We start from the raw sequence: 12480 nt of genomic DNA, 5'->3' as shown, positions 1-12480 counted from the left end.
GCTCCACTGCATGACTGCTGTGTGACCTCGGGCAAGTCACTTAACTTCTCTGAGCCTCAGTTCCCTCAACTATAAAATGGGAATTAAGAGTGTGAGCCCCAAGTGGGACAGGGACTGTGTGCAACCTGATTAACTTGTGTCTACCCCAGTGCTTATAACGCTGCTTGGTACATAGTGTTTGCCTGTCTACTTATTTTGTTTTGTTATTTGTCTCCCCCCTCTAGACTGTGAGACCGTTGTTGGGTAGGGATTGTCTCTATCTGTTGCTGAATTGTACTTTCCAAGCGCTTAGTTCAGTACTCTGCACACAGTAAGTGCTCAATAAAGATGATTCAATGAATGAAATGAAGTACTTCACAAGTACTATTATCAATTATTATTATAATTATTACAATTAGATCAGATACAGTCCCTGTTCCACACAGGGCTCCCAGTCTAGGTATCTAATCCCTATTTTACAAATGAGGAAATCGAGGCACTGAGAAATTAAGTGACTTGGCCAAGATCACACAGCAGGAAAGCAACCAAGTGGTGTAGCCTAGTGGAAAGAGCCCAGACCTGGGAATCAGAGGATCTGGGAACTAATCCTGGCTTTGCCACCTGTCTATTGTGTGATCTTGGGCTAACCTCTTAACTTCTTGGTGCCTCAGTTTTCTCATCTGTAAAATAAGATACCTGTTCTCTCTCCTACTTAGCCTATGAGTCCCATGTGGGACAAGGACTGTGATTTGCCTGATTATCTTGTATCTATCCCAGTGCTTAGAACAGTCCCTGACACATAGTAAGCACTTACAAAATACTTAAAAAAAAAAAGAGCCAGGATTAGAAACTGGGTCTCCTGGCTCCCAGTTTTCTGTGCTTCCTACTAGGCTACACTACTTCAGCCCTTCTCCCTGATCCTGTCTGAGGCAGAGGACTGGATAAGATCTCAAATAGATCCTTAAGAGCGGGGATCATGGCTACTCATTCTATTTTACTCTTCCAAGGGCTTAACAGCATGGCCTGGTGGAAAGAGGATGGGCTTGGGAGAGAGGGAACCTGAGTTCTAATCCCAGCCCCACAACTTGCCTGCTGTGGGACCTTGGGCAAATCACTTAGCTACTCTGTGACTCAGTTTTCTCATCGGTAAAATGGGGATTAAATACCTGATTTCTCTCTTCCTTAGAGCCAGGCAGCAGAGTGAAGTAAGAGAGACAGGAGGCAGGGGCGTCAGCAACGAGGCAGATGCAGTAACCAAAGTGGGGTATGACAAATGCCTGCATTAGTGTGGTAGTCGTTTGGATAGAGAGAAAAGGGTGGACTTTAGAGTTGTTGTGAAAGTAGACTGATGGTTAAATTGCACTCTCCCAAGAACTTAGTACAGTGCTCTGCACCGAGTAAGTGCTCAATAAATACAATTGATGGATTGATTGATTTCCTGAAGGGCTGAGCTCAGATGTTCCTGGGCTACCTCGAGCCCCCATCCTCACCCCCAACACCGCAGCCAAGTGGTTTCAACACTGGCCCCTCGGCTCTGCCTTCACCCTCCTCCCCCTATCCCCGGGCTCGGTAACGCGGGATGAAGGTCATCGCAGAGCCAGCGCAAGGGAGCACTTATAATAAATATCCATAAATTATTTATTTACATTAATGTCTGTCTCCCCTGATAGACCGTAAGCTCGTTGCGGGCAGGGAATGTGTCTACTAAATGTTGCCCTGTACTCTCCCAAACGCTAAGTTCGGTTCTGAGCACCCTGTAAGTGCTCAATAAAGACCACTGACTGATCGATCGATGGACCAGGTGGGTGTTGCGTGGCCTTGTGGAGAGGGCAGGGCTTGGGAGTCAGGAGACCCAGGACCAAGTCCCAACTCTGTCAAAGGCCTTCTGGGTGTGCTCAGACAGGTCAATTAACCTCTCTGGGTCTCGGTAACCTCATCTATAAAATGAGGATAAGATGGATCGTGGGCCAAGCCGGGACTTTGTCTCATCTCATAACTTGGTCTCTACCCCAGTGTTCGGCACACTGGGTTGGCACCTGTTTATAGGGGGAGGCCTCTGCACCTCGGAGCCCTACAGCAAGGGGCCCCCAACCCCACCCCCACCCCCGACCCCATTTAGCCCCTGAAGGGTGACGTTGGGGCTTTCCGCGTGTCTCTGCACAGAGACCGTCAGTCATCGCCGCTGGGTGGAAGGGCCCGAGCCAGTGAGCCAGGCCCAAGCCTGCCCTGGCACATCCCGTCAAGGCAGGATTTCTGAACGGGGGCGGCACCGCCCACCACCCGCTGCCCGCCACCACCACCCCGGGGCAGCTGCTGAAGTCCTGGGGTGACTGGGCCACGAGTGCCCTCTCCCCATTTCCTGGGCAACATCTCCCCTGGCAGCTGCTGATGCCCCACAGTGACTGGGCCTTTTGTACCCCCTCCCCACTGCCCGGGCAATGTCTCCTCTGGTAGCTTCTGGTGCCCCAGAGTGACTGGACCTTGAGTGCCCCTTCCCCACTACCTGGGCCCCTTCTCCTCTGGCAGCTACTAATGCCCTGGGGTGACTGGGCCCCAAATGTCCCCTCCCCACTGTCTGGGCACTGTCTCCTCTGGCAGCTGCTGACCCCCTGGGGAGACCGTGTGGTGGGGAAGGTCTAGGTGTTGCCCAGCCCAGCTGTGCTCCCTGTGGCAGGGACCGCTCGGGTGGATGCATAAAGTATGTCCCCCTTCCACTCCCCCGGCCCTCTTGGGTCCCATCCAGGGAGACACTGGGAGTCCTGACCTCGAGGGTAAGGAGCAGAGGGGTAGAGAGAGGTGGCACAGCTCCCCACCCCTGGACCCTACCCATTCATTCGGTCATATTTATTGAGCACTTACTGTATGCAGAGCACTGTACTAAGCACTTGGAAAGTACAAGGAAAGGACAGAGAGCAGAAGGCAACATGGTTCTGCTGTGGGGTGGGGTGGGGGGCCCAGTGGGACTCAGAGGACTTCCCACCTCCCCACCTACATCCAGCAGATCCCCGAACTCTCCAACGGGCAAGGGGATGGAGAGGAGGGGACCAGGACCCGAGAGACTGCCAGGGGCCAGCCCAGCTGCCCCAGAGACCCGGATCCGAGGACAGAAGGCTAAGGGGAATGGAAGGATGGGGGCCTCTCTCTCTGCCCCCCCCCACCGGAAATCTCAGAGCAGAGCCGTATCAGCACAGGACCTGTGAGGACTCGCCGGGTCCTGTCAACCTGAGGGCTTGGGAACTCTGCACTGGAAGCTTCTGCCCCACTTCCTTCCCTCCGGCCACTTGCCCTCTCTTCTCACACAAGCTAGTTCCCTGCACCCCTAGGGGCCCCATTCCTGCAGCCTGTCAGGGCCCAGAAGGCCCCCTGCCCACCTCCAACCATAATCATTAATAATAGTAGAGGTATTTGTCAAGTGCCTACTATCATTCAATCGATGGCATTTGTTAAGTGCTTACTGTGTGCAGAGCACTGTACTAATCACTGGGGAAAATGCAATCCAGTTGGCAGACCCCATCCTAGCGCTCGGAGAGTTTACAGTCTAGCTGGAGAGTTTATGATCTAGCGTGGAGTGCTGAGCGCTACGCTAAGTGCTGGGGTAGATAAGAGATCATCAGATTGGACACAGACTAAGTAGGAGGGAGAACAGGGATTGAAACTCTATTTTACTGATGAGGAAACTGAGGTACAGAGACGGACTCACCCAGGGTCACACAGCAGGCAAGTGGCAGAGCTGGGATTAGAACCTAAGTTCTGGGACTCCCAGGTCTGTGATCTTTCTACCGTGGGGTGAAGCTGTCGCTCCTCAAAGTCTGTGCTAGACTCCCAGCCTTGCTCACCCACAGTCTCTGACCTAAGGCAGGGGCTTCTGCACAGCCGGAAAAACCCTCTCTCCACCCCCGGGGCTTGAGCCCCTCAGCCCCGTTAGCCCCGCGCTCCGCTGATGCCAACTCCTAACTCCTCCTGAAAAGCCGCACCTATTTTCTGCCCCGGGGCCCGCCATGAACAGTTGGCCTCTGTGACTCACATATACATACGCACACACTCACTCCCTAAAACATCTGCACACACAAGCGCACGCACGATGCATGCACGCCCCCTCCACCACATACACATATAATAATAATGATGGTATTTGGTAAGTGCTTACTATGTGACAAGCACTGATCTAAGCACTAGGGTAGCCTCCCCCGTCCTTCTTATTCATTTATTCTTCCCCAAACCATGATCCTCCCACTCCCACAGCCCTGGGGGTTCCCGGAGGAGGAGGGAGAGGAGAAGGAGGAAGAGATAAAAAGGGGGTGAAGGAGAAGCAGTGTGCGCTGGACCAGCCCAGTGAACTGCACAGGCAGTCAATCAATCAATCATCAGAATCAGCGTGGGCCTAGTGGTAAGAGCACAGACTTGGGAATCAGAGGACTTGGGTTCTAATCTCGGCTCTGCACGTGTCTGCTGTATGACTGGGGTAAGTCATTTCACTTCTCTGGGCCTTAGTTACCTCATCTGTAAAATGGGGATTAAGACTGTGAGCCCCACATGGGACAACCTGATTACCTTCTATCTACCCCAGCGCTTAGAACAGTGCTTGGCACATAGAAGGCGATTAACAAATACCATTATTATTATTATTATCAATCGGTGGTGGAGGATCACCTAGGTAGCAGTGGAGAGAGAGAGTTTGTGTGTGTAGGGCACAGGCTACGTCTCTGCTAACCTCTGCCTCCCCCAGTGCCCAGCCCAGCATGTGTGCGTGTGCCCTGCATTCCTGCCCAGGAGGAACTGCCATCCCAAGCCTCCCCACCCCACCCCTGCTGCCCTCCACCCCAGCGCCGGGCTCCTTTGGGGCGATCTGAGAGGGCTCCGTGAAGGAGGTGTTGGGAGGGTGGGAAGCGGCGGTCTCTGGGTGTTACAAAAGAAAAGGAGACGGGAAGATTGGAAGGAGATTTTCCCCCCAACGCCTGGGCTCTGCCCCAGGATTTTGTCCTTCTGCCCACTCCTCCCCGTCATCCACGTCCTAGAGTCTGACTCGGCGGACATGGAGAGGGAGAGAGGGAGGATGGAGATGGGCAATGTGGGGCTGCCGCTTGGAGGCTGCGGTTAATTAGTGCCCCCGGATCCCACCTCTCGTGGGCGGGAGGCTGTACCCCACAACACAGTGAGCACTGTGCTCCCAGCCGTCCACAGAAACAACCAGCACTGTCTTCTCAGTCGCAGTAACAAGGAGCACTGGACTCTTAGGTGCCCCTGCCTCCATTGACTTCAGCTGCTCCCGGAGCTGAAATCACCAGGCCCTTACCCAAGTGGTCCAGGCAACCTGCTGTGCCCTGACACGGGGAACCCCCTGCCACGACCCTTGCTTAATCGTCCTAATGAAGAGTGACTGCAAACACTCTCCCACCCCACGCAGGTCTGGCAAGAATTTGGAGGAACTGGCACCTCGCCCGGCTAGACTGTGAAGCTCGATGTGGGCAGGGAATGGGTCTGTTTATTGTGGTACTGTACCTTCCCAAGTGCTTAATACAGGACTTTGTAGCACTCGATAAATATGATTGAATGCCCTGCCTTTCAATGCCTAAACTGTGAGCTCGTTGTGGCCAGGGAATGTCACCATTTATTGTTGTAGTGAACTTTCCCAAGCGCTTAGCACAGTGCTTAATAAATACGATTGGATGAATGGATGCCCGTCCCGCACCTGTGAGCCAGAATCCGGTCCCCCTTTTCTCTCCTGTTTTCCAGGCGCCCACATGCCCCTACTGTCATTCCAGTATTTATTCAGCTCTTACTAAAGCTGGGGTTAGGACCCAGGATACCTGTTCTCCCTCCTAATTAAATTGTGAGCTTCTGTGTCAGATCCAATTATCTTGGATCTACACCAGCACAAAGTATAGCGTTTGGCACATAGTAAGCTCTCAATAAATGTCACAATTATTAACCAGATAGGACACACTAATAATGATGATTTTCATTCAGTGTTTACTATAGGTTAAGCCCTGTGTTCAGCACTAGGACGGATTCAAGATATATCAGGTCTAAAACAATCCTTGTCCCACAAGGGGCTTGCAGTCTAGTGGAAAAGGAAAGGAGGAATCTTACGTCCAGATGAGGAAACAGGTTCAGAGAAGTTAGGTGACTTGCCTGAGGTCACACAGCAGACCGGTCCTAGACGCCGTTCACAAGACCACGCTACCTTTCCCAGACACAGCCAGGGCCGAGGCCTCTCCCATCTCACCTTCCAAACTCCCAAATGCACTGGAGGGAGTCAAAGAAGTGGGGAAGGGCTTGGTGCAGGAATGGGTTGAGGTGGAGCCCAGGGTTAGGGGAGATTCCCTGTCCAAAGTAGGTGAAGTCAAAGAAAAGATAACAAACAATCCCAGAAACCTGTGGGACTGAGCATGACCAAACTGCTGACTCCAACCCCCACCCTTATGGCTCTTAGTCCTCCGGGACTGAGAGCCGAGCGCTGAGCTTCCTTGTTCCACATGACAAGGAGACCAAGTCCCATTCCAGCCTCCACAAAGGCAGTAGACTCCCCAGCAGTGCAGAGGAGCTGGGGGGAATGCCCGGCTGGGACCCGAAAAGGATGTGGGCTTTTTTTAAAAAAAAATAGCATTTTTGTTAAGCACTTAGTGCCAGGCACTGTTCTAAGCTCTGTGGCAGATACAAGATTGGACCCAGTCCATGTCCCATGTAGGGCTCACAGGTTTATTCCCCATTTTACAGTTGAGATAACTGAGGAACAGAGAAGTGAAGTGACTTGCCCGAGGTCATACAGCAGACGTGCGGTAGTGTCAGAATTAACACCCAGGAACTCAGACTCTCAGGCCCGTGCTCTCTCCACTAGGCCATGGTGCATACACAGTGTTCCAATTTTCCCAGTGGCATAGGATTCACCAAACTCCAAAAGCCACTCCTGGCATCACAGAACACAAATCAAAACCTTCTCTTCTCTGTCTGGCACCTCAGGACATGAACTAATCAATCAATCAGTGGCATTTATTGAGTGCTGACTGGGTGCAGAGCACTGGACAATGCAGTGGAGTTGGTAGGCATGTTCCCTGCCCACGATGAGCTTACAGTCTGGAGGGGAGCTTACGCTCCACCCAGCCACCCACCTCCCACAGCACAGGGCACAAACCAATATTCTCCCTCCCCTAACTGGCACCTACCAATACTCGCCCCCAGCAATTGCCAGACAGTCCAATACCCTCACCGGTCTGGCACCCACCAATACCTTTTCCTACTTCTGCTGTACACTATACAGTACCCTCCCCAGTTTAACACCCACCAATACCCACCCCCAGCATTGCAGAAACAATCCGATACCCTCCCTGGTCTGGCACCGAGCAATACCCACCTGTGGCGCTGCCAGCCACAATCCAAAGCCCTCCCCCTCCAACCCCATCACCACCCATACCTGCTCCTGCTCCAACCGACACAATCCTATACCCTCTCTCAACCGACACAATCCTATACCCTTTCTCCCCTGCACCCACATTAACTCTCCTCCTCTGTCAGGACACACGCCCCAACTCCCTCCCCTGAAACAGGGTGCAGACCCTGTCTCCCCCATCACCCATGTCTGCACTCACCTCCAGACAGGACGTTGGCTGACAGGAAATGCTCAGGTGTGTCAGGGCTTGGCGCTGGGCCTTCCGGAGGCCCCAGGATGAAAGAGGTGGGTTTCATGGTGGGAGTCACCCAGCCCCCGTAGGGAGTCCTCAACCCTTTTTTTCCCGCAGTAACCTCTTGGAGCTCAGGGCACCAGGGGCGTGTCTGCCCCAGTCTGGACAGCACAACAGGAGTCCCCACCTGGTCTTCCGGCATGGAAACTGGGGTTCAGGATCCCAGGCTGTCCCCACAGCCCGGTCTCCCTCCTGCCCTGCGGAGAGGTGGGTGTCTCTCTCCAGGGGCCCGGAGGGACAGATCCTCAGGCATGGGAGTTCCTGACTTCTGCCATCCGGTGGTTGTGGCTGCTTTTCTGGCCCTCGGACAGAGTGGTCCTGGAGCTCGGACAGCTGGCCAGCCTCGGCCCAAATGCCGGGGGCTCTTCCTGGGCTCTGGCCCCCCTGGAGACAGAGATGAACAGGTTAGTGAGACCACAGGCAAACTCAGTCAGCACCCTGACCACCCCCTTCCTGAAGCTCCCATGCTTAAACCTCCTCCTTCCTGCCCACTCTCTTCCTGAAGCTCCTGTGCCCAGTGCTAGGGGTTGATGGCCACTTGGCCCGAGATGATCAGCAGGGTGAATTAGGGTGGGGCTGCCCAGGACCCTTGCTCCCACCCTCTGCCCCTGTCCAAGTGGGAGGGAGGCCTGCTGATTTGCCAGGGGCAGAGAGGGGACAAGTATGGGAGGCAGCCCCCTGGGGAAAGGATTCCCTCTTCCTATGAGAACCACCCCCTCTTCCATCCCCTCCCCCAGGGGGGAGAGAGGGTGGGAGATGTGGGACAAGCTGGGGAGGCGCTAGGGAGGGCCTGTCCTGGGAGAAGCAGGTGGCTGGGGAGGAAGGAAGCTGTCCCACCAGGGGCACAAGACTGGGCCCTTAGCGGTGGTCTTTCCCTCAGCCCTCGGTGCCCGCTCCTCTACTGCCCTCCCCTCACCCCCCCATTCAGCAGGAGAACTGGAGCCAGGGGCTACCGGGGGTGAGGGGGACAAGGTGGACCAATAAACACTGCTCCCCAGGAGGAGCCTAGCACTGCCGGATGCCCTCCCACCCCCTCCCTGGACCCCAACACCTTCACTGGAAAGTGAAGAAGGGGAGATGGACCGGGCAGGCCAGGCTTGGCGGTGCCCTTCTCGCTCTCTGACTCTGTGGGATCTCCTTCAATTTCTAACTTCCTGCTGGAGCTTGAGAATCCTGCCCCAGCATACCCCACCCCGGGGCATCCTGCCGCAGGGCATCCTACCCCATTGCATCCCGCCCCAGCGCATCCCACCCCATGCCTCCTGCCACAGCACGTCCTACCCCAGCACATCCCAACCCAGGACATCCTGCCCCAACACATCCCATCCCAGCACACCCTGCCACAACCTGTCCTACCCCAGCACATCCCACCCCAGAGCATCCTGCCACAGAATACCCACCCTCCCAGCACATCCCACCTGAGCACATCCTAATAATAATAATAATAATGTTGGTATTTGTTAAGTGCTTACTATGTGCCGAGCACTGTTCTAAGCGCTGGGGTAGACATAGGGGAATCAGGTTGTCCCACGTGGGGCTCACAGTCTTAATCCCCATTTTACAGATGAGGGAACTGAAGCACAGAGAAGTTAAGTGACTCGCCCACAGTCACACAGCCGACAAGTGGCAGAGCTGAGATTCGAACTCATGAGCCCTGACTCCAAAGCCCGTGCTCTTTCCACTGAGCCACGCTGCTTCTCATCCTGCCACAGCCCATCCCATCCCCGTACATCTTTTCACAGCATGCCCCACTCCAGTGCATCCCGGCCCAGTGCATCCCAACCTTGTGCATCCCACCCCAACGCATCCCTTCCCAGAGCATCCTGCCACAGCACGCCCCCACCTCCAGCACACCCCACCCCAGCACATCCTGTTCCAGCAATTCTTATCAAGCATGTCCCACTCTAGTGCAGCCCAGCCCAGTACATCCCCCCCACCAGCACATCCCTCCTCAGCACATCCCAACCCAGCATATCCTGCCACACCATGTCCCATTGCTAGAGCCAAGATCCAACCATCAGCTGGCACAGAACAGGGTGCGGGGTGTTGGGTGAGACATGGAAGTGGTGAGTGGAATCAGCTACCCCTTTGGGTCCCCTCCAGCTGCTCTGACTTTCTCTTGAGCCAGGTGAGTGAGATGAGGCCCAGACAGCTCTGGCAACCAGTGGCTTGGCTCCACAGCTGGGACCTGGGGGGACACACACCCCATACCCACCGTGAAGTCAGCACTGGAGTACACGAGTCCCCACAGTACCAACAGCTGGGAACCTAGGGACACCGATCCCCTTGGCCTACATGGCTGGAAACCTGGGGGCTAACTGGTCACCATCACCTCCAGCTGGGAACATGGGGAAGCCTGGCTCCATGACTCCCCTAGCTGGAAACCTGGGGTCACTGGGTCCAACCACCCCCACAGCTGGAAACCTGGGGTCCACTAGTCCCTATTGGCACCACAGCTGGGAACCTGCGGGAACCAGTTCCCACTGCCCTTTCAGAATTGGAATCCAGGGTTTGGATCTGTGTCCCCACTTTCCACCCTCAACTTCCCCAGTTCCCCTCTGCTTTGAAACAGTTGTTCCCCCCCCGCCTCAACCCCCAAAGTCCCCTTGCCCACAGCTGGGCCCCATCCCAGGTCAGTTTTCCTGCTGGCCCTCAGCCTAAGATAAAAGAGTGCCCTACACCACTCAGTTCCACAGGATGATGGGCAAGGCCTCCTGGGGCACCTAGACAACTCCAGCTGGCTGCTGGGGAGACCGGCAGGGTGAATGCTCATTCTTCTCCATTCCCAGTTTCCACCAAAGCACAGCAAGGGCCACAGCCTTTCCCAAAGATACACAGAAAAGCAGTACCAGAGGCATGACCCCAAGTCTCCTCCGCCCGGCCCCTCATAGTACACCCCCTCATTTCCTCCTCTCCATCTCTGTGTATCTCTCTCTGTCTCTCTCCTCCACACCCATGTCTCTTTGCCTCCCCCATGGGGCCCAAGACCTCGAAGACGGTCCCTTGGGGGCAAAGCTGGGGAGGGCATCAGTACCTGAGGGAGTGGGTGGGTGTTGGAGGACGAGGGACAAGGGGCTCAGGCCCCAAGGTCAGGAGCCGGTGGGGGTGGAGAACGGTCCCCTTTCCTGGCCGGGCCCGCCTGGGACAAGGTTGCCCTGAAATAATGCAAAGCTGCCGTCTTGCCCACTGGGGCTGGGGAAGCAACATGCCCAGGCAGGCCAGGCGTGCCAGGCTGCAGCAGGTAACGTGGAGCTGCAGAGCTGTGGAGCTGTGAAGTGAGAGACCCCTCCCAGGGGTAGCCAAACCAGGGCCCCCCCCATGCAACATGGGGGAGCCACGCCCTTCCACCCCCTCTGTCCACATGGCACCCCAGTTCCCCTCTCCCCTTTCCAGAGGTGCGAACAACAGCTGGAGCGGTACCCTCCGCAGCAAAGGAGAATGGGTGGCAGGGGACTAGAGCCAAACCAGTCCTTTCTGGCTGCTCCACCCCGAGGCAGGGGGATGCATGCGAAGTCTTCTCAAGTATTTTGCTGACCTTGACCATGGTCTCATGGAAAGGGCACAGATTTAGCTTTTAATCCCAGGTCCCACATTTGCGTGCTGTGTGACCTTAGACAAGTTACTTAACTTTTCTGTGCCTCAGTTTCCTCAGCTGTAAAATGGGGAGTCGATTCCTGTACTCTCTCCTCTTTCGACTGTGAGTCCCATATGGGACTGCGACCGACTTGATGATCTTGTATTTACCCCGTTATTAATACCATTATTATTAGTAGTAGTAGTATTATTACCTTGGGTCCCTCCTCTCAGTGGGGGCCTAACTTCTCCCTGGTTTTCCCCTTGGAAGGGAAGAGTGGGAGAAAAGGAGAGCAGATCTTCCAGACAGAAATACAACTCCTGCACTGGAGGATGCCACCGAGACTCATCTTGCTGCACCAGAGAGTTATCCTGGCTCTTTACTCTGAGGAGACATCCCACTTCAAGAGCTCCACCTTCCCCATCCTTCCTCCTTTGCCCGTTGTCCCAGATGGGAATCCTGCCCGGGCGGTGCAGGAATGCTTTTAGAGGAATAAGTAAGTGGGTTCCACTTACTTCCCAAAGCTTTCCAGGCCTCAAGACCTGGGTAGAGGAGGGCTGTTGACTCACTCCAAGTTCCTCTCAGAGCCTCGATCCATCCATCCATCCATCCATCCATCCATCCATCCATCCATCCATCCATCCCAAGCGCTTAGTACAGTGCTCTGCACATAGTAAGCGCTCAATAAATACTATTGAATGAATGAATGAATCCATCCATCCATTTATTGATCTACCAATAGATAAATCCATCCATCCATTTATCCATCTACCCGTGGATCCATTTATCCATCCACTGACCTGTCCATTCATCCACCCATCATCCATAAAAGTGGGCCCAAATATGAACTCATTTTTCTCCTGCTCTTCCCCCAACCCTCAGCTGTTCCATAACAGATCTTTGTGGGTCCTTCTGCAAGCGTGTCTGTTCCAGAAGACCTTCCCTGATTAATCTTTTATCTTCCCATCTTATCCCTGGCCTCAATTTTCACTTCACTCCAGCACTTGAGTATTCACCACCCCCTAACTCTATTGTTCTCTCAGAAGCCTCGGTACAGGTCCCTGCACACAATAGGTGATGCTGATGGCATTTATTAAGCTTTTCTGGGTGAGCACTGTTCTAACTGCTGGGATAGGTACAAGAAAACGGGTTGCGCATGATCCCTGACCCATAAGGGGCTCACAATGTAAGTAGGGCTATATTTACAATATATTTATAATGGATATAATTATAATCAGTGCTGTCTAA

General features: G+C 54.4%; 1 protein-coding gene across 1 annotated transcript in view; it reads right to left on the bottom strand.

Moving 5' to 3' along the window:
• The window catches only part of PLCH2 (phospholipase C eta 2), a 208117-nt gene that overhangs the window by 180969 nt on the left and 14668 nt on the right, over positions 1–12480 (bottom strand). Inside the window, exon 2 of the mRNA XM_039912213.1 lies at positions 7566–8042. Within this exon, the coding sequence (XP_039768147.1) occupies positions 7566–7800 (235 nt within the window). The 5' untranslated portion in view covers positions 7801–8042. The remainder of the gene's footprint in view (positions 1–7565; positions 8043–12480) is intronic.

Source organism: Ornithorhynchus anatinus, chromosome 5 (genome assembly GCF_004115215.2).
Source record: "Ornithorhynchus anatinus isolate Pmale09 chromosome 5, mOrnAna1.pri.v4, whole genome shotgun sequence".
In the NCBI taxonomy this organism is placed as follows: Eukaryota; Metazoa; Chordata; class Mammalia; order Monotremata; family Ornithorhynchidae; genus Ornithorhynchus; species Ornithorhynchus anatinus.
Note: the sequence above shows the minus strand (reverse complement) of the source record. Positions and strands in the feature narration are given on the sequence as shown.